The 26,946-nt window shown below is 39.8% G+C and overlaps 1 protein-coding gene and 1 long non-coding RNA gene across 4 annotated transcripts in view; one reads left to right on the top strand and one right to left on the bottom strand.

Moving 5' to 3' along the window:
* MYRIP (myosin VIIA and Rab interacting protein) overlaps positions 1 to 26,946 on the top strand; it is a 484,292-nt gene that overhangs the window by 410,353 nt on the left and 46,993 nt on the right. For both annotated transcript variants that reach the window (XM_055281804.2, XM_055281797.2), the window contains exon 11: positions 7,067 to 7,306. In XM_055281804.2, coding sequence (XP_055137779.1) covers positions 7,067 to 7,306 — 240 coding nt within the window. The remainder of the gene's footprint in view (positions 1 to 7,066; positions 7,307 to 26,946) is intronic.
* Positions 6,517 to 26,946, bottom strand: part of LOC129484218 (uncharacterized) — a 258,163-nt gene continuing 237,733 nt past the window's right edge. Inside the window, exon 5 of one of the 2 annotated variants that reach the window (XR_010114194.1) lies at positions 6,517 to 6,816. This is a non-coding gene — a long non-coding RNA (uncharacterized lncRNA). Of the gene's footprint in view, positions 6,817 to 18,948; positions 21,760 to 26,946 lie in introns of those variants that run through there. The other variant, XR_010114192.1, reaches the window with a different exon arrangement.

Genomic DNA, 26,946 nt, shown 5'->3' with positions numbered 1-26,946 from the left:
ACATATTTTGTATATATTTTATATATAAATATATATTTACATATTTTGTATATATTTTATATATAAATATATATTTACATATTTGTATATATTTTATATATAAATATATATTTACATATTTATATATGTTTTATATATAAATATATATTTACATATTTTATATATATTATATATAAATACATATTTATATATTTATATGTTTTATATATAAATATATATTTATATATTTTATATATAAATATATATTTATATATGTTTTATATATATATTTATATTTATATATGTTTTATATATAAATATATATTTATATATTTTATATATGTTTATATTTTTATATATAAATATATATAAATAAATATATATGTTTATATATATTTATATATAAACATATATGTTTATATATATTTATATATAAACATATATTTTTATATATATTTATATATAAACATATATATTTATATATATTTATATATAAATATATATGTTTATATATTATATATATTTTATATGTAATATATTATATAAATATATATTTTTTATATATATTTTATATATTTTATATATAAATATATATTTATATATTTATATATTTTATATATTTTATATCTAAATAGATTTATATATTTTATATATATTTTATATCTAAATAGATTTATATATTTTATATATATTTTATATATTTTATATATAAATATATTTTTATATATTTTATATATATTTTATATATAAATATATATTTATATATTTTATATATTTTATAAATTTATATATTTTATATATAATATATATTTTATATATAGTTTGTATATAAATATATATATTTTATATATATTTATATATTTTATTATATATTATATATTGCACATATAATATATAAACATATAAACATTATATAATATATAATATATAAACATATATACATATTATATAATATATATTTATATACATATTATATAAATATATATCATATATAATTATATATAATATAAATTATATATAAATACATATAATGTAATATTTATATATATACACATATTATATAATATATATTTATATATTATATAAATATATATCATATATAATTATATATAATATAAATTATATATAAATACATATAATGTAATATTTATATATATATAATTTATACATATATATATATATTTTTTTTTTTTTTTTTGAGAGTTTCACTCTGTCGCCCAGGCTGGAGTGCAGTGGTATGATCTCAGCTCACTTCAACCTCCATCTCCTCGGTTCAAGTGAGCACATCCGGCTAATTTTTTTAGTAGAGACGGGGTTTTGCCATTTTGGCCAGGCTGGCCTCAAACTCCTGACCTCAATGATCCACCCGCCTCAGCCTCGCAAAGTGCTGGGATTACAGGCATGAGCCACCACTCCTGGCCACACACTACATTTAAGTGTTCAAGGAAGAGGCAACTTTTTGTTCCTTAGTAACTGCCTTAAACTTCCCCATTAGCCTCCCCATTCTGGCTAGCTAGGAATGTAAATCAACCAATTCAAAGAAAACTTGGCCTCTTGTGATTTAAATTGTTTTCCATTTTCTTTCCAGTTAAACCTGCCTTTCCTAGGTAAATAATCAGTCCTCCAAACCCTCCACTTTCTCTGCCTTGGATGTCTTGGAGAGCATATTGGGGAGCTTGTAGGGTCCTCATGGTTGCGGGGCATCTTAGAGCTAGATGGTGTCCTCTGGGTCCTTGCAGGACTCTGCAGTGATGGGGACCCTGCTCGTCAGGTCATTTCTCTGCCTCACTGGCATCTGCTGCCAATGTTCTAAGACCTGGGAATCTGGTCTGTTCCCTGTCCTGCTCCATCAGAAGCCAGCAGCCCTTCCATGGGCGCCAGAGTGGCTCTCACACATGTCAGCTACCTGGCCCTGGCTGTCCAATCCCACGACAGCTACTTTATTACAATGTCACCAGCAATCTTCCATGACCCTGCTTCTGGGTGCCCTCTATGCCACACAGGTGCCAGGAGGGACCCTTGAGCCCCCCTTCGGCCTCCCTCGGAAGCCCCTTATCAGGGGTAATTGCACTCTGATTCTGCTGCCCCATATCATCATGAGGTGGGGGGTCAGAGGTCATAGGCATCCTGCAAGCTGCTTCTCTCTGGATTTCAATAGAAGGAGAAGTGAAATTTGGCTTTTGAACAGATTCATCTCTAGAAACCCTCTGTCCATGTTCACAAAATCTGTCTTTTGAGCCTTTTGTTACCCTAAACAGCTAATGGAGTGAACTGATCAATGATCAGTTCTGGATCTACAGTCACCTTCCCTGGGGTAAAATGCTTATGGTTTAGCCTAAGAAAATGAAGACACAACGCCGGGCGCGGTGGCTCACGCTTGTAATCCCAGCACTTTGGGAGGCCGAGGCGCGCGGATCACGAGGTCAGGAGATCGAGACCACGGTGAAACCCCGTCTCTACTAAAAATACAAAAAAATTAGCCAGGCGTGGTGGCGGGTGCCTGTAGTCTCAGCTACTCGGAGAGGCTGAGGCAGGAGAATGGCGTGAACCCGGGAGGCGGAGCTTGCAGTGAGCCGAGATTGCACCACTGCACTCCAGCCTGGGCGACAGAGCGAGACTCCGTCTCAAAAAAAAAAAAAAAAGAATAAAGACACAAGGGAATGCAGTTTTAATGGGAAATGAAAAGCACTGCTTTCTTGTTTTCAAAATAATGTCCCATTACACGTACAAATACCGATTTATAAGGTGGGGAGTCTGAGACACCACACCAGTGGGCAAGCAACCCTGATTTTCAGATTAAATGTTTTGTACCCAGATACAGACATTGCTCATAGTTATCCCGCTTGCCCATAAGGAATTTCATTATTTCCCACTGCCCCCCACCCTCCCTGCAAAAGCTCCTCAGGATTCTCCCCTGAGTTCATAATCTTCTCTGTGATCTGCTTATGTCCCTCACTGTCCAACACAGTGAGTATGTTTGGTATTTCCGTGAAGTTGTTGTGATAATCGGGGTCCCTTTGAAGTAGAAGAGCATTTTTTTTTTTGGCTGAAGACTCAGCAGCACCCTTATTTTCTCTAAATTCTGGTTCCCAACTGGCTTTAAACACAAACCTCCTCACTGCTCCTTTCTCTGAATTCAACTGTAAGCTCCCCATTTCCTGTTCAATCAACATGTACCCATCTATTGTTGTCTTACTAGGAAGTAGGTTTATTCTTATCAGTATTTCTTAGCCTTTTGGAGGCATGGACTCCTGTGAAAATCTAATGAAAACTAGTAATGCTCATCCTAGAAAAGTGTGCATGCATACCAAAGTTTGTGAACAATATCGGCGGTCCACAGAGGCCCATCCATGGACTCCATATCAGCCAAGATCCCAACTTAGCATTTATTGTCTCAGCTATCATGAAAATTAAAATCAGCTCATGGGGGGAAATATGTGTGAGTTTATAACATAGGGCAGGGATTGCTTAACCTTTTGCAGGCTAAAAACACCTATTTTTATCTGGAGATGTAAATATTTGTTAATCTACTTGATGAATATTATATGGCCAAATAATACTGTTATTTTTGAAGTTCTTGTGGCTTTTAATAATGATGCTTCCAGTTATGCTTATGGTATCTCATCTGGGCATCAGATCTGTGTGCATACGATTTGTCTTTCTGTGAACTCAAGAACCATCACTTAGCATTATGATTCTTGCTGCTCCAATAAAACTTGAGGTATGTCTTGATAATCTTTAGGATTCCGTTCTTTAAGATTTGCTCAGTTATCTATTCTAATTCCCCTTTCTGACAATATCCACCTCAACCAACCAGATAAGGGCCCTTCCTCTGAGTTTCATCAAACCCTTACATGTGGCTATTCTGTTCCCCAGTGTGTTACAATTGTCTGGTTCAATGTTCCTCTCTCCACCACACCGTCAACTCCAGTAGGGCAGGAACAGTGTCACTCCCACCTTTGAGCCCCAGTAAAGCACAGTGCTTAGCACATAGTAGGTGCTCAACACGTGTTTGCTGGATGTAGACTGAATCACAATAATTCATAATTTCTTGTGATAAATAGACATGAAATGTGGACAAATCATGTTAAGCAGGTTTCATCTTTTGAGTTAACTATTTTAGCCTTGTAAATTAGTCTTTCATGGTCTATATATTCAAGCAATAATTAGGCCAAAGCTTAATATTAATAAAAGTAAACTAGAGTTAAGATGAATTGACAGTTCCATGTATAGAGATGAAAAGAGAAGGTCACCATGGCTGAGTTTGTAACCAGTTGCTGACTTCCTGGCTAATTTAGTGCATATTACAACAGTAGCAGAAAATCTATTTGATAATTAAAGCCCTATTCCTTAGACTGGTGTTTAACCCTCTGCAGACTGACCCAGGCCTGATTTTTCCATACCACCTGGCTCCCCATGCTCTCCACTTCTGAATCTTATCCCTCTAACTATGCAAGCAGCTTCATGCGCCCTGGGTCCTATTGGTCCTGCTGCTTCTACATCAAGAATGCCTGTTCCTTGGCGACGTATTAAAATGTTCCTCTTATTTTGAGAACCTGCTCAGAGGTCATTCTTCCTGTGGACCACCTCCACATCCCAGGCAAAGGAATTCCCCTTTCTCAAGCATGCTAGGAGCACAGGTTACTTCACATGTGTCCCTCATCACTGATTTTCACTCGGGACCGAAAAAAAAATAGTCACTTCCAATAGATGTTTTTCTCTTAATTATTCAGTGATATTTTTCATTTCTATGTCATCTGTTTTCTTCTAATCACCTTTGGATAGACATCTTCCTTTAGAATTTATCCAATTACAAACTGTCTCAAGTAAAATTGATACACAAACGAAGTATGAAAGAACGTGTCACATATCTTTTTAAAAAACAAGATACCCAGATTATTGCTGCAAAATGTTGTGTGATGAAGTCCTTCCTGCTGAATGAGTAACTGGATGAAAAGACCATACTTCTTTTCCATCCTTATTAATATTGTTGATAATATTTACTCATCAATTCTTGAGCTTGAGAAAATTCACCTAGGACACTGTCATCTGAAGACTCTCAGTCTGAGATTTCAATAATATAACCCATTTCACCATTATTGTTAGAATCTAGAGACCTGCTGTCCTCTTTGAATTCATCTTCTGAGTCATCTAATGATTGTGAAATGTTGTTCTCTGTCAGTTTTTGGAATTTTCAATTGTATGCAGTGAAAGCTAAAAGCAGATTCAAAATAGTGATGATTTATGTCACTATTGAATCATCCTTCTAGGCAATTTCATTATTCTATTTATTTTTTCAATTTTTTTAGCATAATTGGGAATAATTGGTGAGGGTGAGTAATGATGAAAAATAATTCCCTGGATGATGAAATAGCAAAATGTTTCAAAAGATAGAAAAAATACGATCACAAAGATCCCATTATGTATCTTAGATTTATAAAAAGTCCAGTGAACCCATGTGGTAATTGTAATGAGTTATATTTTATTTAAAAAATAAGTAAATTCTCTTCTTGTTCTTCAGAAGCCCTCTAAGAGAATAAAAGTTATAAAATATCAAACCCTACAAATAGATAAAACAACTCCAAGAGGAAACTCAAAAAGTAAAATTGGGTACAGTGACCCCAATTGTATGCCACATTATATACATATGAACACTTCAACACACATCTGTCTAACTGAAGGCCAAGAATAGAGTAAGAGTCACACTCTCTATGTCTTCCTGGAGTTCCCCAGGCCTGGTAAAGGGTTTACTCACAGAAGGAGTTTAGGAGATATTCAGCAAGTGGAGGGTTGGAGCAGGAGATATAATTATTAAGGGAATGTCAAACAATATTCCTTACATATGTGCAAGGTCCTTGCACCATCTCAAAACTTTGGCCCTTTGCCTAGAATATTGTTCTTCCCTCTCTCCCTTTTAGCTGGGTGACTGTTAACTTTGAATCTCAACTCAAGAGTCCCTTCTGCAGGAAAGCTTTCCCTAATCCTCAACCCCTCCCATCAAGTGCTTATTTATGGGCTGTGAGAATCCCTTCCCTTCCCCACATCCCAGCCACAAACATCATCTTCTCTGCACTGAACCACCATGAAAAGTTAGTACTCATTAGCCAATACCTCTTCCTCTCCATTCCCACCCTATTGGTTACTGGTTACAAAAATACAGTTAGATAGAAGGAATGAGTTCTAATGTTAGATAGCACAGTAGGAGAACTGTAGTTAACATAATTTATTGTTTATTTGAGCCGGGCATGGTGGCATGTGTCTGTAGTCCAAGCTACTTGGAAGGCTAAGGCAAGGAGAATCGCTTGAGCCTAGGAGCTCTGGGCTGTAATGTGCTGTGCTGGTTGGGTGTCCGCACTAAGTTTGGCATCAATATGGTGACCTCCCGGGAGCGGGAGACCACCAGATTGCCTGAGGAGGGGTGAACTAGCCCAGATTGGAAACAAAGCAGCTCCAAGCTCCCATGCTAATCAGTGATGGGATTATGTCTGTGAATAGCTACTGCACTCCAGCCTGGGCAACACAATGAGACCCTGTCTCTAAAAATAATAATTTATTGTATATTTGGAATGTTCTCAACACAAAGAAATGACAAATGTTTGAGGTGATGGATATCTTAATTATCCTGATTTGATCATTACATAATGTAAGCATGTATCAGATATCATATGTATCCCATAAATACGTACAATTATTAGGTATCAATTTTTAAAAGTTAATATGGAACGTTTTAGTGTGTCTCCTTCATTACAGGGCTGGCCCAGGCAAGGGCTGGTCAGGTTCTCCAAGCATCCTTTGCACCAGCACAGTGCTGCCCATGGTGAGAGCTCAGAGAGTAGTCTGTGAATGAAAAAAAAATGAATTCAAACACTTTTCTGAGTAAAGAGGCTTACCTTCTCAAATTCATGCATTTGAGAAAGTAAAGGTAAAAACTAAAAGTCCATCTGAAGAGACAGCAGACCAGGTAAGAAAGCTGTTACTTTCCTAGACTATATGTTCCTATGTTCCTTTACTCAGGGGTTATTGGGAATAAGAAGCAACATGGCTGTAGCAGAGGGCTCCTCATCTCATGATTCTGGCTTTCATTTAGGTGTCAGATGACTTATCAGAGACAGACATCAGCAATGAGGCTCGGGACCCCCGGACTCTCACAGACACCACAGAGGAGAAACGGAGAAACAGGCTGTATGAGTTAGCAATGAAAATGAGTGAAAAGGAGACTTCTTCAGGGGAGGATCAGGAGTCTGAGCCCAAGACAGAATCTGAGAACCAGAAGGAAAGTCTGTCCTCTGAAGACAACAGCCAGAGCGTCCAGGAAGAGCTAAAGAAGGTAAGGGCTGTGAAGCCACCTGCAGACAGCTCATGCTTCTGCAATGGGGTATTGGAGAAAGATTCTATATTGGTGCAGAGGGGTGCTGGGTCCCCAAAGAGCTCTCTCTAAAATGCCCATCCCTGTGCATTTAGGAGAGCCTAAGAGAACCCTTCTTAACTTGCACTAGGGGGAACAATCAGTAAAACAGTATCATGGAAGTTTCCCAAGAACTTTTGCCTTCCACTATCTTTCATCAAGACAGCCCCTTGGCTTTGAGTCTATGATTTAGTGCCCCTTATCCCTCTCACTGGTAAAAATCAGTATTATTTCCTGCTCCACCCTCTCCCTGAGGAATTTTGCCCATGGATTCAGGTCATCTAGCCAACCCCTCTTTTAATCATTGATGAAGCTCTGCTCCATGCTATGGAGCCTTTGTGTTCAAAGTGGCCTTCTGGATTGTTTCTCTCTGCAGTTTTCAGATTTTGGTTTGTTTGTTTGTTTTAGCCTTGGAATCCTTTTTCAAACAATCTTTATATGGAATCCCAGTGTTTCACACAGAAAAAAATTATTCCTATCTAGGGTACCCAAAGCCCTAACCACTTGATTTTCAGATCCACACTCCTCCTCCCCTTTTCCTACCCCCAGTAGGCCCCTGAGTTCCAAAGGACACAGTTGGAAAACCACAGCAGTTAACTCAACCTCTGGCATTAAAGAATCCCATACTCCCTCCCCGTAGTCAGTGCTCTGCCCACTGTCCTCCAGCATTGGGGTTTCCTCTACAGCTTCTCAAAGCACGTTTATGCTAGACTTGCCACTTTAGAGTCAGAATATCCCTGCCAGCCTCCAATGGAAGGGAACACACTAACATTTGTTGAGTGTCTCCTCTGTGTCTCCTCTGTGCATGTGCCTGTACACATGTTCATTAGGTCCTTAAATAACCCTTTGAAATAGAAGCAGCCCATTTTTGCAGAAGAGGAAACTGAAGCTGGGTCACTGAGGTCCTTACCCAAGGTTCACAACTAGTAAGTTTCAGAGCTAAGGCTGCATCACAAATCTGCTTGGCCTTAAATCACAGGCCCCTTCCTTTACAATGAGCCAAAGATTCTATTTTATCTTCAGAGTGATTATTCTGTTAGAGAAAAACCTCCCAGGTGTTTTCTATGTCCCAAGTATATACTGTGTAAACTAAGAAGTTGCTGGTAATGCACATGCATGGGTGAAGGAGCTGCCTTCATCTGCCCAGCAGCCGAGCTGGGGTCCTGTGGAGGAGGAAGTGAAGACCATTACCCATGGCTGAGCCCCTGAACCCTCCAACACCTCAGACTCTGTATTTCACTTTTCCCATCCCACCCTCCAGAACCATAAATCTTTCCCCGGCTTGTCTGTGAGTTGGAGAGGGGAGCTTAGTCTCCATGAGGAGCCCCTCATTGGGATATGGACTCCAACCTATTGCGAATGGTAAGGGCTCTGATCCTCTCTGTTACCTGAACTGATGCTGCATTACGGTCAGATTTGTACGCTGGAGCTTAGAGCCAGATGGTAACTGGAGAACATCGCATTCTTTGTTACAATGGCTCTATCTCCTACTGGCTTTGCTGCCTGATGGTCCCAAGGCCTAAAAACTCTCACTGTACCAGTGGCATGCCAGGCTGTGAGTCATGCAACCTCACCCTTCATCATTCTGCAAGGAGCAACCTCCTGGAGACACAGCCACCAATGTACGCTATTCTCCCCTGGGCAGAATGTCAGTAGAGAAAGGAGGAGCTACTGGGGGGACTTCCTGGGGACTTGGACAAGCGCCCCCATCCTGCCCCTGCCCTAATTAGGCAGGAAATTGAGAGAGTTGGCTTTATTCAGATTCCTGAATGTGTCAGCTTTTCAAAGTTCAAGTCTTGCCTTCCTAGTCTTCCACGAGTCAATGAATTAAATATTCAAACATATTCTTTTGCATGTAAAAGTCCATACAGCCATATATATGTGTATTTATATGTGTATATATATACATATATGTGTATATATACGTATATGTGTATATATATATACGTATATATGTGTGTATATATACGTATATATATGTGTGTATATATACATGTATATATATACGTATATATGTATATATATATACGTATATATATATAGAGAGAGAGCCATATAAGCTATATATATATATATATATATATATATATATAGTTTCCCCATCAGGCAGGTACTACTGTAGTTAAAGAAAAACAGAAATATAGGGTTAAGTATTGAATATTATTTAAAAACAGGGAAGTGTTGAGATACATTTTAGGATTAGACTGAGTTTGAAGCATAACCAGCCAGGCGCAGTTGCTCATGCCCATAATCCCAGCACTTTGGGAGGCCAAGGCAGGCAGATCGCTTGAGCCTAGGAGTTTCAGACCAGCCTGGGCAACATGGCAAAAACGCATCTCTACTAAAAATACAAAAAATTAGCCAGGCTTGGTGGCGTGCACCTGTAGTCTCAGCTATGTAAGAGGCTGAGATGGGAGGATCACTTGAGCCCAGGAGGTTGAGGCTCATCACTGGACTCCAGCCTGGGTGACAGAGTGAGACCCTGTCTCAAAAAATATATAAGTAAATAAAAACAAAAAAAATTAGCCGAGCATGGTGGCTCATGTCTGTGGTCCCAGCTACTCGAGAGGCTGAGATGACTTGAGGTTGAGGAGGTTGAGGCTGCAGTGAGCCATGATTGCACCACAGCACTCCAGCCTGGGCAATGACAGAGTGAGACCCTGTCTCAAAAATAAATAAATAAATAAATGGAGAAAGAAAAACAAAACCATGCAGTTTGCAAACTCTGTGGCATTGGTTAATGGCTTCACTCACTGCTACTACTTAGAATCTGATGATTCATTTCTTGCCTGCTTACTCTACCTCACCTCCTAACTGGTCTCCTGACCCTCCAGGCCCTTCTTGGCCCTTCCAATTCTTTCTCCACTCAGTGGCCAGGCTGCCCTACAGTTCGTGCACTTGCTCACAGCCTGTCAACAGGCTCATGTCTGTCTTGCTTTTTAATTGATCCCTAGGACCCAGTCCAGGTTTTCACTGTTGATTGAATAAACACATCTTGGCCTCATTTGTAAAATGGGGATAATCATAACCCCTTATAGGGTTGTGAGGAATGAATTATGTAGTGTAGGATTTAGCACATAGCAGGAGCCTAGAAAATCTTAATTATTGTAGCTTTAGGAAAATAAGCTTCACTGTCATGAAATAACATCCATCTGCTGGTACTGAAGGAACAGCTTAGTGCTGATCCCCATCAACACTTGCAATGTCATGCTGTGGGTCTGTAACTACATTTGGTGCTCCTTGATGCTATGCAGAGTGTAAGTGTGGAAATCACTACATCAGACCCCTAGGTTACCATCTTCAGGATCAGAGTTAACTGTGATGTCCCCATGACCCCAACACCACTAGTCTGAGCAACACACACACACACACACACACACACACTCTCTCTTTGGGGAGTAGATCTAGGGTATTGTGACTATTCCAGAAGCTGCCACTGCCCTACCCTTATTTCTTAACCATGGTAGTGCACACTAGCCCAAAGTCCAACTACCTGAGGACCTTCTCTGAGTAGCAGGAGCTCCTCTTCCTACACAGAAGACTAGCTAGAAGTGCCAGAGAAATACTACTCCCAGGAGCGGAAGTGAAGCGCTAACTAGTGACTGATGGGAAGGGTGTAAATATCCCAGCCCCTTTGCTTCAGTTGGGATGGTGACTCTGAGGCTTCAGCCATGCACTGACTGCCTCAGCTGGAGGCACCCACAGTGATAAACTACTTCATAAACTACTTGATAAGGCAGTCTTCTCTACTGACTGTCTTCCCTTTCCTGTCCTACTTCCCCACTCCTCTGCCACTGTTTCCTGGGACTGCCTCCCACATAAGCCATGTACAACCCAATTTTTGTCTCAGGGTCATCTTCTGGGGGAACCCAGACTAAGACAAACGGGAGAAAAGTGTCATCTCCAAATCGCAAATACTTACTTTGGTATTGTGAATAAGCAGTGAGGAAGTCTAACCACCAAATTGGCTACTGATAGGCCTTATCTCACCAAAAGGAGGCTTGCCTCACCCAGAGGGGGAGCTCAGCCAGGGCTTCCATCACTGTCCCTGCTGTTTGGGAGCCAAAGAAGAGGAATGTGCGTGCATATGCCCGTAGACACAGTGACATCAGTGGCAGCTCAGTGTCCTCAGTATAACATCCAATCTAATTGGAGCTACAGAATCCTGTCCAGCAACAGAAGAACCATTTTAGAAACATACTTTCTCCTGATGTGATTCAAACCTTTGCTGTATGCAAACATATCCCTACAGTTGGATTAAATGTCTTCCTTTGGCTGGATGCTGGGGCCCGGTGATTACTTAAGGATGAGTACTGCAACCTGAATTTAACCAGCTGAAGAACAAGCTTGGGGCCGGATCAAAACTTCTTGGGAACTGGATTCCCGAAAGGTCATGTTTCTTCTTTAAGTAATAACTTGGTTCCACAAGACCTCAGCGGTCAGCCTTCCAAACCACGTGGTCCTCAAAGCCTGGGAATGAGCATTCGTTTCTCCCCAACCAATGAACAGCCATGCCAATGGCACTAGCCATGCCCATGGTTCTGGAAGAAAGTCCCGGCTAAAGTGGTTCTTTTTGCCTCTAGGGACACAGCTGCTGCCCTCCTAAAGAGGGATGCAAACGAGGACTAAGGACTCCTGGCCTGAGTTTGGAGACTACATCAGGGGCCAAGTCTCCCCTAAACCCCCTAATTTTTCCAGGCCTGGGGCAGCAGTCCTCAAGGTCCCTTCTGGCTCCAAAACTCCAAAGTTGTAGATATGCGATAGAATAAATAGGTTTTTGCTTCTTAACATAAGTATCATTTACAATACTGTAGATGAAAAAAGATGTCCTATGTGTCAATCTTTTGGAACACGAGCATTTATTAAAGGCCTAGATTAGGAAAATCTTGCACTATAGTCAAATTTGTACATCTAGTGTCCTTAAAGCATGTTTATTGAGTCTTTGTTTATTAATTATCACAAGTAACTGAGCCATTGTGCTTTATTTTCACAAGGGAGACAATAACCAGCAGACATCTCTGCTGGGATTCAAACTGACTCTATAGTTTCACTTTAAAGAGTGAAGCTACATTTATAGTTTCATAGAATAATTTTCATTTTTTTAATTTTGAAAAAATTGAATTGTATTTATCATTTCATAGAATAATTTTCATCAAAGTACTGAGACTTCTCTAAACTAATAAATGTCTTTCTCCCCCAAACAAGAGAATAATTTGTGCATCTTCTGATGGCTGTCCCCCAATTACTAAAGCCAAGCCACATGGAAGCACAATCCTTGTCAATGGTGAAGGAAGCAGATTTATTGACTGCTGTCTGAGAAAACCCAGAGACTTGGGTTTCTCAAGTTTAATGTGCTTGTGAAAAAAATTTAGTTGAAGCCATGGTGTTAACATAAAATCAAGTATCGTTGTCCATATATGTCTGACGTTCATAAAATAACCATTCATATGAGGCTACAGTACCCTACAATCCAGGGAGCATTTTATTTCAGAAGAGTGCCTCATCGTCACTTGCTGCTAGAGTGAATATAGTATTAGATACTGACTTATAACTTCCAAACTACACTGATTTCAGTAGGCCTTATGCCTATTGAAGAATTAACACCTCTTTCCCAACTTTCTATTTAACTGCTGCCCTGGGAAAAAAGAGAAGCTTTAGCTGTCCACTCAGAGCTACAGCTCTTATCCACAGTGCTTGAAGAGGTGAGGAGGTTTTATTTCACTCATGCTCATCTGCATCCTTCATTCCCACAACTGTGTCCTGTGGAAGGGCCTGCTAGGCCAGGAAGGTAGAGTTCTAGGTTCTCTTTTGGATCTTCAAAAGAGAGAAGCAGAATATCTTTCTCTATAGGCAAAGATGGACTGGGAAAGATTGTCCAGAACTCCAGTGCAGACATATCTTCAAGCCTCTAAAATGCAGGCATTACCTGGAAGGCCAGGATAAGGATATCACCCCAGCCACAGCAGTAGAATGAGATGCTGGACAGAAATGGTTTGAAGAAAGAAAGGCAGAATTACTCCAAAAGGTTTTAAGTAGAAAGACCTGGCAAGCAAGGCACTGGTTCAGAACTCTCACCCCACAGAAGCCCAAAAGTAAGAAACTCTGGGGAGAGGGAAGAGGAAGCAAAGATACTGTGAATCTGAAGCTCTGTAGAATAAGCAAGATTGCGCTCTTGGAAAACATCTCTGGGTAGAAAATATAAAAACTAAAGAAGGAAAAACATGTATACCAGTTTCTCCTATAAACAGAAATGCAAAAATCCTAAAGAAAATACTAGCAAACTAAATTCCACAACATTAAGAGATTCACATACCATAACTCATATATTTTATTCCAAGAATGCAAAATAAAGGGAACAGCAGGAAACCCCACTGTTATACTCATTTAGTAAGTACTATTTTTTAAAAGCACATCATAATCTCAACTGATGCCAAAATGTCTTTTGGAAACATTCAACACATATTCCATTGGGGGAAAAAAACCCTCTCAGTGTAATAGAAAGATAATTCAGTAACATCATGAAGAAAATCCACTTTGAAGCACCAGAAGCCCTGGATTTTTTTTCTTGATGAGAGCTCATTTTAAATATCAAAAACATCATGAACATCACATTTTACTACTGATCAAAGGAACACACGACAAAGAGATGAATTTGTAAATGCTTTTACATAAATGTGTATTTTGTTAATCAAATAGCATGCACATACATGTAAAAAATAATATGTGTGGCTTTAAGATGTTTTAAATTACAGATGAATATTTGTAGTTATTTAGCAAATATGTATTGTTGCTAAAGAAGTAAATGAGAAAAATTGACTCTAGAAGGTTTACAAAACCTGAACAGACCACAGAAGAAATTGACAAAGTGGTCAAGGAATTATTTCTCAGAAAGAAGCTAGTCTCAGTTATCTTTGACAATAAAATCCATCAAATGTTCATGGTGCTAATTACCTTCATACTAATACAACTGTTCTTGAGCAATCAAAAAAATGGAAAACATCCCAGTTCATTTTGTTGAATTAAAGCCTCTGAATCTCACACACAAAAAATCACACACCACCAAAAATTTACAAATTAATTCACGAGTGAATAAACATTCAAAAATTCTCAACATATTAGAAAATTGTTTCTAACTATGAATTAAAGTAATAATTTATGATAGCCAGACAGGATGTAGTCTAAGAATGTAATAATGTTAATTTTAGGATATCTATTAACATTTTTGTTATATTTACAGGCTAAAGGGAGAAAAACATTATTAAATTCTTAGCTTGATGTTTGACATAGTAGGAAATTCATAAATACTGAATGAAGAATGAATTCCAAACTAACAGCTGATAAAGTTGAACAACCATTTCTGATAAAGTAGGAAGATAAAAACTCAACAGCAGTGACTGGTAGCCTTTTGGGGATTGCAGACCTTTTTATGAATTTGATGAACATTGTGAACCCACTCTCCATAAAGCATAAAAAAAATGAAATTGATTTTCATCGAATTGGAAAGTCACAGATTGCATGAAGCCCATCCATAAACCCCAAGTTTAAAAATTACTACTAAATGACAGAAAACAAAGATGTCTTCTGCTACTTTTATGATTCAACATTGGTCTGGCATTCTCTCCAGTGCAATAAGAAATAAAAATTACCAATATTAGATAGCAGAAAACAAAACTATGATGACTTTAGATTTCTGAGTTAAGATAATAAAATCAACTGAAAAGATTATTAGAAAAAGTTTGGCAGTTTTAGAAATTTAGTTATTAGAAATAACTAGTTATTAGGAATTTAGTTATTAGTTATAACTAAATTTAAATTTAGTTATTAGTTATAACTAAATTTAAATTTAGTTATTAGTTATAACTAAATTTAAATTTAGTTATTAGTTATAACTAAATTTAAATTTAGTTATTAGTTATAACTAAATTTAAATTTAGTTATTAGTTATTCTAATAACTTATTATTAACTAATAAGTTATTAGAAATAACTTATTTAGTTATTAGAAATAAGTTTTAGCCTATCACAAAAGAGAATACATAAGCAAAAATTTCATATATACAGCAATAATCTCTCAGAAAATATAAAGAAAAAATTCTATTTGCAGTAGCAGCAAAAGTACACACAGCGCTGAACATACACTTGGCATATAACCCAACAATTCTACTCCTAAGTGTTACCAAAGAGAAATAAAGACCTATGTCCACACACACAGTCACATATACAAAACATTCATGATCACCAAAAACTGGAAACAACCCAATTGTCCACCAGCTCACCAGCTGGTGAACGAGTATAAGTACACCAATGTCAATGAATCTTAAGAGCATTATGCTGAGAGAGAAAAAGACTCAAAAGTTTACGTATTTCCCACTTACAAGACATTCTGGAGAAGGCAAAACTATAGTGACAAAACACATATCAGTGGTTGCAAGAAAATGGGGTGAGGGGAAGGTTGATATAAAGAGACATAAGGGTATTTTTTTGTCTGATGGAAATACTCTCTATCTTGATTTGGTGGTAGCTACACAACTGCATGCTTTTGTCAAAATTCATAGAACTATATGCCTTTAAAGGCTGAATTTTACTGTATGTAATATACATACACACATACACATTTACATATATATATACATACATAGTGCCCTTGAATAACTTAACACAAATGTATGGAACTCATCTGAATAAAATTAACCAGTTTTGCTAGGAGACATAAAGACTGAATAAGTGCAGAAACATATTCTGTGTATAGATGGGAAAACTTCACACTTTTATAGAAGTTAGTTTTCCCAAAATTAATACATACATTTAACAGATTTCCAGTCATCTTAATGAGATTTTTTGCAAACTTGATGAAGTTATTCTAAAGTTCATCTGGAAGAATAAGTGCATAAAATATAGCCAAGAAAACTCCAGCTGTAATTATAGCAGTGGTGCTAACACTGGAATAAGCAAACAGATTAATGAAACACAATAGAAAATACAGAAATTTAATATGACATGACAATGGTACATTTAATATCAAAGAAAGATTCTTTAAGGAATATTAGATTAACAAATTATGTAGCACACATTGGTTAATCACTTGAGAAAAAACTAGATTCATACGTCATACTACATACAAGAATAAATTCTCAAGGGGCAGGAGTTTAAAAAGTTAAGTAAAAGAAGCTACACAATTACTAGAATAAATTATAGATGAATATTTTGTAACATTAGGACAATTAAGGCCAGAAACCTTAAAAGCCTGAAATATATGATTGTGTAAGTATTAAGAACTTATGTTAATCAAAACCATAAAATTAAAAGGAAAAGAATAGTTAAGAGGGCATAGTGCTTAAATATATAATGGGTGAAGAATTAAGATCTTTATAACTCTGTATTAGTTCATTCTCACGCTGCTATAAAGAAATACCTTAGACTGGATAATTTATAAAGAAAAGAGGTTTAATTGGCTCACAGTTCTGCAGGCTGTACAGGAAGCATGGCTGAAGAGGCCTCAGGAAACTTACAATCATGGCAGAAGGCAAAGGGGAAGTAGGCATGTCTTACATGGCTGGAGCAGGAGGAAGAGAGTGAGGGAGGAGGTGCCACACACTTTTAAACAATCAGATCTCAAGACAACTCACTCACTATCATGAGAACAGCACCAAAGGGGAAATCTGCTCCCATGATCCAATCACTTTCCACCAGGCCCCACCTCCAATATTGGGGATTACAATTTGACATGAGATTTGGGCAGGGACACAGACCCAAACCATATCAAACTCCAATAGATATAGGGTAATGTACATAAGCAGGCAAGTCACCAAAAAAAAAAAAAAAAAAAAAATGTAAATGGCCAATAAGCATATGAAACGATATTCAACTTTAATTGTATTACAATTTTTATTTAATATAACACCTTGCCCAGAACTTGCCATATGGTTAGCACATTCATTTTTTTAATTCAACAAATGTTTATGGAGTGTCTCAATGTGCCTGGCACTATTGAAGTACAGAGAAAATGGCCATGAACAAGGCAGAGTTTATCATTTGCTCAATCAGTAAGGATGCAAATTAAATTAATGAGATGCCACTTTTGCCTAATAATTGGATGGTTAAAAAGAAGGATAATTGGCTCACTCTTCTAATCCCAACACTTTAGGAGGCCAAGGCAAGCATATCGCTTGGGCCCAGGTGTTTGAGACCAGCTTGGGCGATGTAGGAAGACCTCTCTCTACAAAAAAATACAAAAATTAGCCAGCCATAGTGGTGAGCCCCTGTGGTCCCAGCTACTCCAGAGGCTAAGGTGGGAGGATCACTTAAGCTCGGGAAATGGAGGTTGCAGAGAGCCGATATTGTGCCACTGCACTCCACCTTGGGTGACAAAGTGAGACTCTGTATCAAGAAACAAAAAGAATGACATTTAGTGTTGGTAAGAGTTTGGGAAAACAGGCAGTCTGCCACCATAAAATAGTGGGAGCACATATTAGAATTTGATAACTTGGTAATCCAGAGGAATTGAAGTGTGCATACCCTTCGATCTGGCAATTGTACTTTTAATTATCCAAAGAAAAACCTGGAGAAGCAGCCAGGGGTATATTACAATGTAGTTCATCAAGCATTGTGTTTTTATTGTAGGGAAACGACAACCTGAATGCCCAACAATAAGGGATTCTTGGAGATATGGGGAGATGGGGTTCAGATAACAGATGGGGCATAGGCATTGGAACAGCAAAGATAGATTGGTCCAGATACAAGTGATACAGGGCAGGTGAGCCCCAAAATTAGGGCTTAACCCAAGAGGGTTCTTGGCTTTGCCCAGGAAAGAATTCAAGGGTGAGTGGAGGATGCTAAACAGAAACTATAATTGAAGTGGCAGTGTATAGCAGCAGCAGAGGTACTGCTCCTTACACAGCAGGGCTACCCCATAGGCAGTGTGCCCAGAGCAGCAGCTCAGAGGCACTTCTGCAGTCATATTTACATAAATATAGTAATTATACTTTTAATTACATGTAAGTTAAGGGGCAGTTTATGAAGAAATTTATAAGATGAAGGTGGCAACTTGTCAGGTTGTTGCTATGAAAAGGGGTGGTAACCTCCAGGTGTTGCCATGGCAGTGGTAAACTGACATAGCACACTGGTGGGGTGTCTTATGGAAAGCTGCTTCTATCCTGGCCCTGTTTTAACTAGTCCTCAATTTGGTCCAGTGTCTAAGCCCAGCCTCCAGAGTTGAGTCTCACCTCCTACCTCACAATTAAGTGGGTAAATTTCATGTCAGGAAGTTGAGGAGATTTTGTTTTATGTTCCATATGTTTATTACCTCTCTGTCCCCCTACCCCCCACCTCTCTCCCCATCTGTCTTTCTGAGGCAAATGTGTCTTCTGAAAGTGAGGGGATAGTGGAATTGGAGGTTCAACATTGTAGAGAGGGTTTAAAATAGCTACTGCATCAAATGCAAAAACAATGTGGAGAAATACTGGAATTCCCAGGCAGCACTGAAAGCATAGATAAGGTCAGATCATGAACATTTACCTGATGTATAAAGAACCTGTACAAGAATATAGCAATCTTGAACACAGTTAAATGCAAAATAAAAAATCCATTTTATTCAAAGAAAATATTCCTACCAGATCTATTCATAAATCTACATCATTTGGCATAATTACACAGTATGGTTCAAGTGGTTCTGAAATTTACGGTGGAACTTCCCATTTCAGAAGTTTGTAGCTTAGCCATTAATCTTCCCTGAACTAAAATCTACATATGAATTTCAAACCATTGAGGGGATGGGGCATAGAATGGAAACTAACTCCATCCATAATAAGAGCAAAAAATGTGAAGTTAAAACTTTAAAAGTCAAAACTGCAGATCTCCAAGAAATCTAGCAGTTCACTGGAAGAAAGATGGTGTAAAGATGAATTCTTCCAAAATTAGGTTAGAGGTTTAATGCAATGCAAATCAAAATCTGAACCAGACATCTTTTAACTTTTCAAAAAGAGTCTAAAAATCAAAACCATCTGATAGAATAAATAGTCAAAAATAGTTTAGAAATGTTTAGAAAAAATAAAAGAGGCATGAAGAGGATCCATTTATTAAGATATTACTCATATGTTTTAAAGGTACAGTAATTAAATTTGTGAGCTACTAATACAAGATGTAACAGAATAGTCCAGAAGAACAGCCTAAAATATATTAAATTTAACTCACCATTAATCTCGCGATTCCCACTCACTTTCCACACTAGGTCAAAAAAAGACAGCTTTTTAATAAACGGTGTTTGGACAATTGTTAGCTTGGTCTTTTGGGAGGGGGAATAGGGATGTAAGAAAAGACAGGTTCTTAATTTTCACCCCAATGAAGGTATGAATGGACCCTCCAGCAATAGATAAGAGACAATATTTAAAAGAAGACAGAGAGATGTTGAACTTCTCTTGTGAGAGGTGGTAGCCCAAGCTCTGGAGTTTGAATCCCTGCTCATTCCCCACTTCTTCAACAATTATTGAGCTGTTCAAGGAGGTGCAATGCAGTATGGATAAGAGAAAAAAGCTCCATGCGCTCGTGGAACTTACCTTCTGTTGGAGGAGACAGTGGTAAACATGTAGACACATGAAGGGGAAGATGCACAATAGTGATAAGTGCTAAGAAGATGACGTAGGGCAGAGGGCAGAGTCCTGGATAGTCATGAACTCTCTGACCAAGGGTCTTGAACTGAGACCCAAATGGCAAGCAGGAAAAAGATCTAAAGGAAGGGCTTTCCAGGCAGAGGAACACATGCAAGTCCCTAAGGTGGAGATGACCTTGACAAGTCCAAGGGACAGATAGAGCCAAGGTGGCTGGAGCAATGTGGCCAAGGGAAAAGTGGCAAGAGAGGTGAGGGCAGGGGCTAGAGCAAGCAGAGCCAGGTGGGCCATGCAGAAAGCTTCGGTTTATATTCTGGTGAGGTAGAAAGCACCTGGAAAGGTTGAAGTGGACAAGTGACAAGCAGGACCTTACATTATGAAGATCACCCCGGCTGCCATGTACCACCTTCTTTCCAAGCAAATGTGGAAAGTGATTTCAGGTCTCACTGGACTTCTTCAGAGCCAAGCACATGCCCTGATTACCACCAGTCATTAGAAATGTTTCCAATCAATATTAGGAACTATTGTCTGAGGAACAGTCAGTATAAAAAAGAAAAAAGAAAAAAAAAGATCAATGGCTATGATTACCTCTTAGGCCAAGAAAGGAACTCCTCCTGCCTGCTTTACACCTGCCAGAGTAGGTTTGGTCAAAGGTGATGGCCCCATTTCCCTGCTTTATTTCCCTTGCCAGGCTCTGATATGGCCAACATCAGACAATAGTAGGTACCATCAAAGAAGAACAAGAAAATGACCTCAGGGAAACATAGAGATCATTGGAACTAAACTACAAATAATATACTTTTAAAATTTATTTTTTAGTCACCATGAAAAAAGGAAAATATTTCTTTTATAGATGGCCTTGGCCATCAAGACCTGGATGACTTAAGAACCCAAACCTTCCTAGAGGTCAGTTCTCCTCTAATCTCTGTTATGTGTAAATGTTTCAGTGCATTACATATGCTAATTTATTAAGTTCATGTTCCAATTTCTTTCCACAGTTCTGTGCCACCCTCTTGCATCAAGTCACTCTTCAGGGACATGAGTCTGTTCACGGAGAATGTATTTTGACGGGTTTTAGCGGCATTGCTGGAGTGCCTTATGTTTCATGAGAACTGAAATATATTAGCATTGAATTTTTCTAGCAGATTCCTGTCAAATATTTAGAAGGACATATGGAGTTTCTTTCTTACCATTGAAAAGGAGAAAAATACATGAAATCAAGGCATTTGGACAAAGTTTCTTGCTTGCTCTGGTAGTTTGATGGAAGCATTTCATAAAGCCAAGACAGCATCTGTAATACGAGACAGAGGAGTGATGAGCAGACTGGGAGTCTGGATTCCACTTGGAACAGGTTTTCTTATAGAGCACATCCTTTCTCACTTGTGGTCATTGGCAGCTCAGTTCTAGGTGGGCTCTGGAAGCCTTAGAATGGGCACTTGTGCTGGACAGATCTCCAGCTCTGTGGTGTGGCTTGGTCTTTGGCTTTCCAAATCAATGCACTTATTCTGGTTGGTGTCAGTTGGTAGAGGCTGCAGAATGACCTGAGGACTCGCTGTCGTTAGACCCCTCTCTTCCTGACCTGTTGTTCACTGGTCTGATTGCGCACTCAGATTCTGTTTCACCATCACTTCCCACAGTCCACTGGGTCCAGGAAATTATGCACATGGAAGAAGTGCTGGTGTGACAAGTGGGGAGGAGCATGGGTTTGAGAAACCACCATCCGGGCTCAAGTCCTAGCTCTGCATCTTCTTCACTGAGCCACAGTTTCCTTGTCTCTAAAGATGGGATTAAAATATCAATCATGTCAGGTTGCTGTCAGAGTTGAATAAAATAATGAGAAGCCTAGAGTCAACCTGGCACAGGATGGACCCACATTAACTATGAGGTGCTTCCCTCCTTGCTTCTTCTCTTCCCTCCCCAAAGAGTCTCTCAGGAGCAACATTTAGCACAGGGAGAAGGCATGGCCACATACTTATTTTGTGCAACTTGAACTACTAAAAGGTTTTTCACCTCTCCCTGTAATTTCTCTCTTTACCCCTTTGTGCTCAAACATGTCTTTAGATGACCCCTGTTAACGTTTCCTGTTACCTGGATGTCCACTGTCCCTAATAGTTCCCCCTAAGGAACATTCGTAAGTCACACTGCTGAAAGGAGGACTGGAGGGCCCCATACTGTCACCAACTTCTTGATTGTACTACAGCCAATTATGAAGATTGTATGTAGCCCTTCAGCCCTCCCCTCAGGAAACTTGACACCAAAAATAATGAATTTAAAAAGAAAAACTGAACAAATGACTCAGGTGCTATTCCACTTGGGCATTTGGTAATCACCCACTTTCATGATGTGTGAGAAAAGGAGCTCTGAAATGTTATATTTTTCTTTATTTCAATAACCTAATGAACCCTTCCTTCCCTCCTGGTATTTAAATCTTTAATGCATCAGTTTCTTCCAGATCACCCAGCTGGAAAACACAGCAGCACCTTACCAGCTCCCTCTTCTTCACTGCAGCCACCATGTTCTCTCAGCTGTTTCCAGAATATTGCACCTTATATGCTTTTATCTCTACTATGGCTGCCCCACCTCAGGTCCTTGTGACCTTTGATTGGAGCTGCAGTTACTCTTTCCTACACTTACTTTCTGCCTCCAGTTCTCCCCAGCCCTCAATCTGTTCTTCATGTGGCAGTCAGAATTACCTTTCTGAAGCACAGGTCTCTCCTGCCAGCATGTTAAAAGCCTGGGCTTTAAAACCAGGCAGACCCAAATACAAATTCTGGCTGCTTCAAGGAAAACCTCGTCACCTCTCTTAAGCCTCAGTTCCTCATCTATCAGATGGAGTGATCATAGTATCTTCATCCTAGGGTGGTGAGGAGGGTTAAATGAGGCAAGGCAAATGTTGCACTTATCCCAGAGCCTGGCACACAGCGCTCAGTGAGTTACTGTTAACAGCAGCAGCAAGAACCTGCAGTGGCACCTCGTTGCCAGCAGTACAAACCCCAGACTCCTGAGGCTGGCATTTGGGGCACTGTAAGACCTCCTCCCTGCCTCCCTTTTCCTACCTGTCTCCCACAGCCTGCCCTGGGCTGCAGTGCCATTGACTCAGCAGCTTTCTTGTGCTTCCAAACCTTACCCCAAAGTAATGTGCTAGCAGGACCCGGTTGTTGCCTCTGCAGGTCCGCAGCCTGTTGCTCACAGTGCAGGACAGGTCTTACCTTCTGCTACCTGCTGTTGTCTTCTGACTGCTTCCCCCTCTGCTCTCTGAGGGTAGGGACCATGGATTACTTGTTTCTGCATCCCCTGCAAGGCCCAATGCAGTGCCTTGGCATACAGTGGATGCTTCCAGAAGGAATTAAATTAGTGATGGGAGGGAATCATTGATGATGTTTGAGGGCCTGGTTTTTTCAGGGTCCCCTCGAGGCCATGACATACCTTGTTTTCATTGCATATCAGTGTGTGTGGTTCGGTCTGCTCCCAGTAAAGGGAAAACAACAGAATGAAAAACCGGGAAACAACAGAATGATGGAAATGAACATCTCTCTCTCTCCTCTCTCTCCCTCTCTGTCTCTCTCTCTCTCTCCCCGTCTCTCCCTCCCTCTGTGTGTGTGTGTGTGTGTGTGTGCCAGTGTTAGATTGCTTACTCCGATTTCTTCGACTATTCTGTATTCTGATATTATTACTCCCTTTTTGGTGGTATGATCCCATCTTTATGAAATTGTAGTGGTAGGCAATAATAGATTATAGTGGCTTTTTTCTTTTTAAAATATTATTTGGCAAAAGAAAAAACAAGAAACAAAGAGCAGCAAAATTTAACCTTTTGGAATAATGGTAAAAGGCACTCTTTGAAATATGAAATAGTCAAAGAAAAATGTTTCAAGACTGCAGTACATAATGAGAGGCAGCTAAACCACCAGGCACTCACCAGCAGTGTGCCCACCTCCAGCCAGGAAGTGAGCCTGCAGAGCAGGTGGGAGGTGCTTGAGGAGAGGCACACAACTCTGGACTCAGACACTGGGTGGACACCTGACACATACCTTCTAATTTAATCTTCTTGAAAGCTTCTTCAGCTAGATCTTATATCCATTTTACAACGGAGGTGCATAGGGGTTAAGTATTTGCCCAAAGTCACACAGACAATGTAAGCTGAATTTCCCTGGCCTTATGGGCCTCTATGTGCAAATGAGGAGGTTTCATTAGGATCAGTCCACAGTAGGAGACCACAGCACCCCCGATTGTCTCCCTCTGTTATTTTGGGGAGTCTTGGAGGAGGGATCTGCCATGTATTCATGAACAGCCCTCTTGGAGGTGCCCACTCAGGGCCCCCATGGATGTCTGGAGCTGACAGAGCCCTGAGGGACAGACCTCACCAGGCCGCAGCTGCCCAGCCACCATGGGAGCCGAGTCCTGCCCAGGTGCCTTTTCACAGAGGGGCTCCAGATCAGTGAGACAAGGACCACTGTGTGGCTTTGCTGGGACCAGGCACTTGTGCATTTATGGGCCCTTTCCTCCATAAAACATATTTAAAAATAATATTTTACAACTGTATTGGTAGAAATATACTAATATTATATATTAAAACATGTTCCTGGTGCAAAGATTCATTTTTTTCTTATAATTTTAAAAGAAATTAAAATATTTTCATGGGCCCCTAAAGGAATGATGGGCCCTAGCCCAGGTGCCTGCTATCCCTAAAGGGTAAGGAGGCCCTTCACAAGACCCTAAAGTGGCAGTCCCCTCACCACTGCCCCTGTTTCTTGGCTGACCATGAACCTGGATCATACTGTATGCTTCCCTAGCTCTCTAAATTGTGAGTACCAGTGTCCCTTCAGCTTCTGCCTGTTTTGCCTTTTTGCTCTTGTTCTTGTTATAGGTGTCGGAACAGCCCCTGAGGTGGAGCTAGGAAAATCTCTCTTCTGCTCCAGGCACATGTACACATCCTTTCATCCTCAAAGCCTTTCTGCCCACCTTATATTATATCAAGACTTATATCACACACAGGCCAGCTCATCACACACAGCCAGAAGCTGACTTTCTGAACCCAGCTGAGACAGACACACAGACACACATGCTCCTGGGTCAAGCTGGGGCTGGAATCCCCCCTCTTTAATTCCAAAGTGGTCTGTCTCCACGAAGCCAGACATCCGATTATTAGAACACGCTCTTGCTGCTCACACATTCACAAGAGTAAGATATTCTGGTAAAGAGCATTCCTGATTATTCCAGCCTGAAATGAATTTGCAATTTTCTGTGCAACACAAAGCTTAGAAATGAATGATGACACTGGGAAAATCTCAGGAGAATTTACAAAGATTGCTAACGAGCAGATATAGCTACTGTTCAGAATGAAAATATTTTCTCCTTTAGAATTCTACAGGCTCAGCTCTCCCCTGGCAACACCTTGCATTCTCCATGTCTTTGAAAAACAGTTGATAGGGAAGAGTACATAAAGTAGAAATTTGTTTATAGCAACACATTTTTATATGGAGAAAAAGCATATAAACACAAGACAGAGAGATTGCTAAGGTAAAATGTATCTGGGTCCTGAGACAAAAAAAATACAAGTCTTACTCTGCGTACAGTCCCTAGAGGAAAGAAACAATACAGTTGAGATGAATTGCGCAGGGCACGAGTTGGTCATCTTTATTGGGACCACTGAAATGGCTACTGAGGCAGGGCTGCAACCTTGGCATGGTAAATGACTGTCATAAAGGCCTGCTTCAGCACTGTGTCATTTGTGAGTTGGGCTGGGAGCCTGCCTTCACGGAGGTTGACAGTAGTTTTGCTACCTCGTTAATGAGCAATTGAGGAAACTCCATCTCAGGCTGAGAGGAGTCAGATCTTACCTTCCTGTTCCTCTGTCCTCGTGGCTCTGTGGTGGGCTTGCAACACCAGTGTGCTTCTTTTCACCTTCTGTGCCCCAAGTGGTGGACTGTTTCAGCTCTGGTGGTTGTGAAGCTGACGTTATAGATTTGGTGTTCTGCATGGGGCTGTGACACAGACTGAACCCTAGAAGTGGACACTTGGGCTCTCAGAGGTGAGCATCAGTCAGCAGGACACCAAGAGCATGGCTACCTCAGAGCACAGATACACAACCTATGGTGGGTCAACAGCTCAAAGTTCAACACATGCTACCTGCACTAAGGCATATTGGCATACACTTGGCATTTTAAAAAAAGAGAATTGTGCATGTATCTGGCATCTAATAAATGTGTAATTTAATTTGTATTTCTTTCCTCACTAGAAGGTTGAATTTTGTTACATGGGCTTACCAGCCATTTTCATTCCATCGTCTGGGTCCCTTAGCTGCAAGTGTCTTGAGACTCACCTTCCTGTTCTGCAAAGCCTCCTATTGTGTCAGCTGACTCTCTCCATGCTTTCACTTCTCCCTCATTTGCTACCATAAAACCCATATTTGATTTCCCTTATGATTAATATCTGGAGAAAGTCAGCTACCACAATGGCATGCTCTGTCTGGGCTCTCAACTCGTGCTTTGTGCCATTCAGCTCATCCCTCTGGGGCTGTAAGCAATAGAAATAGGTAGGATCCTTTAGCTTTTCATTGCTCCCACACACAGGGCTCCACGTCAGCCACCTCTGAATCTCCACCAGCTTTTCATCTGATCAAACCCCCATCCAGTGCTAAATATAAGTTTTTTAACATAGTTTTAGGAGGTACTTTTCACTTTTCTCTAGACTGGACAGGGAACAGGACATTTACATTACAAGTCAGTGTTAGCCCTGTAGGAAAGCTGATCTTTCACTGACCAGTGAGCACAGTAAGGAACAGGGAGGTTAGGTGCCCTGCCCCTGGCATATAGCTATTGAAATCCAAGTTATCTCAACTTCCAGTAGGTGGATGGTCCACACCCATCCCTAGGTCCAAGCAAACAGCCCATTCCTAAGGAACAGACAAGAAACACTTGATTCCCTACAGGTGGGAAATTGCTGTGGATTCCAGTTTGCCTTTC

This window comes from Symphalangus syndactylus, chromosome 1 (assembly GCF_028878055.3).
Source record: "Symphalangus syndactylus isolate Jambi chromosome 1, NHGRI_mSymSyn1-v2.1_pri, whole genome shotgun sequence".
NCBI lineage: Eukaryota > Metazoa > Chordata > Mammalia > Primates > Hylobatidae > Symphalangus > Symphalangus syndactylus.
Note: the sequence above shows the minus strand (reverse complement) of the source record. Positions and strands in the feature narration are given on the sequence as shown.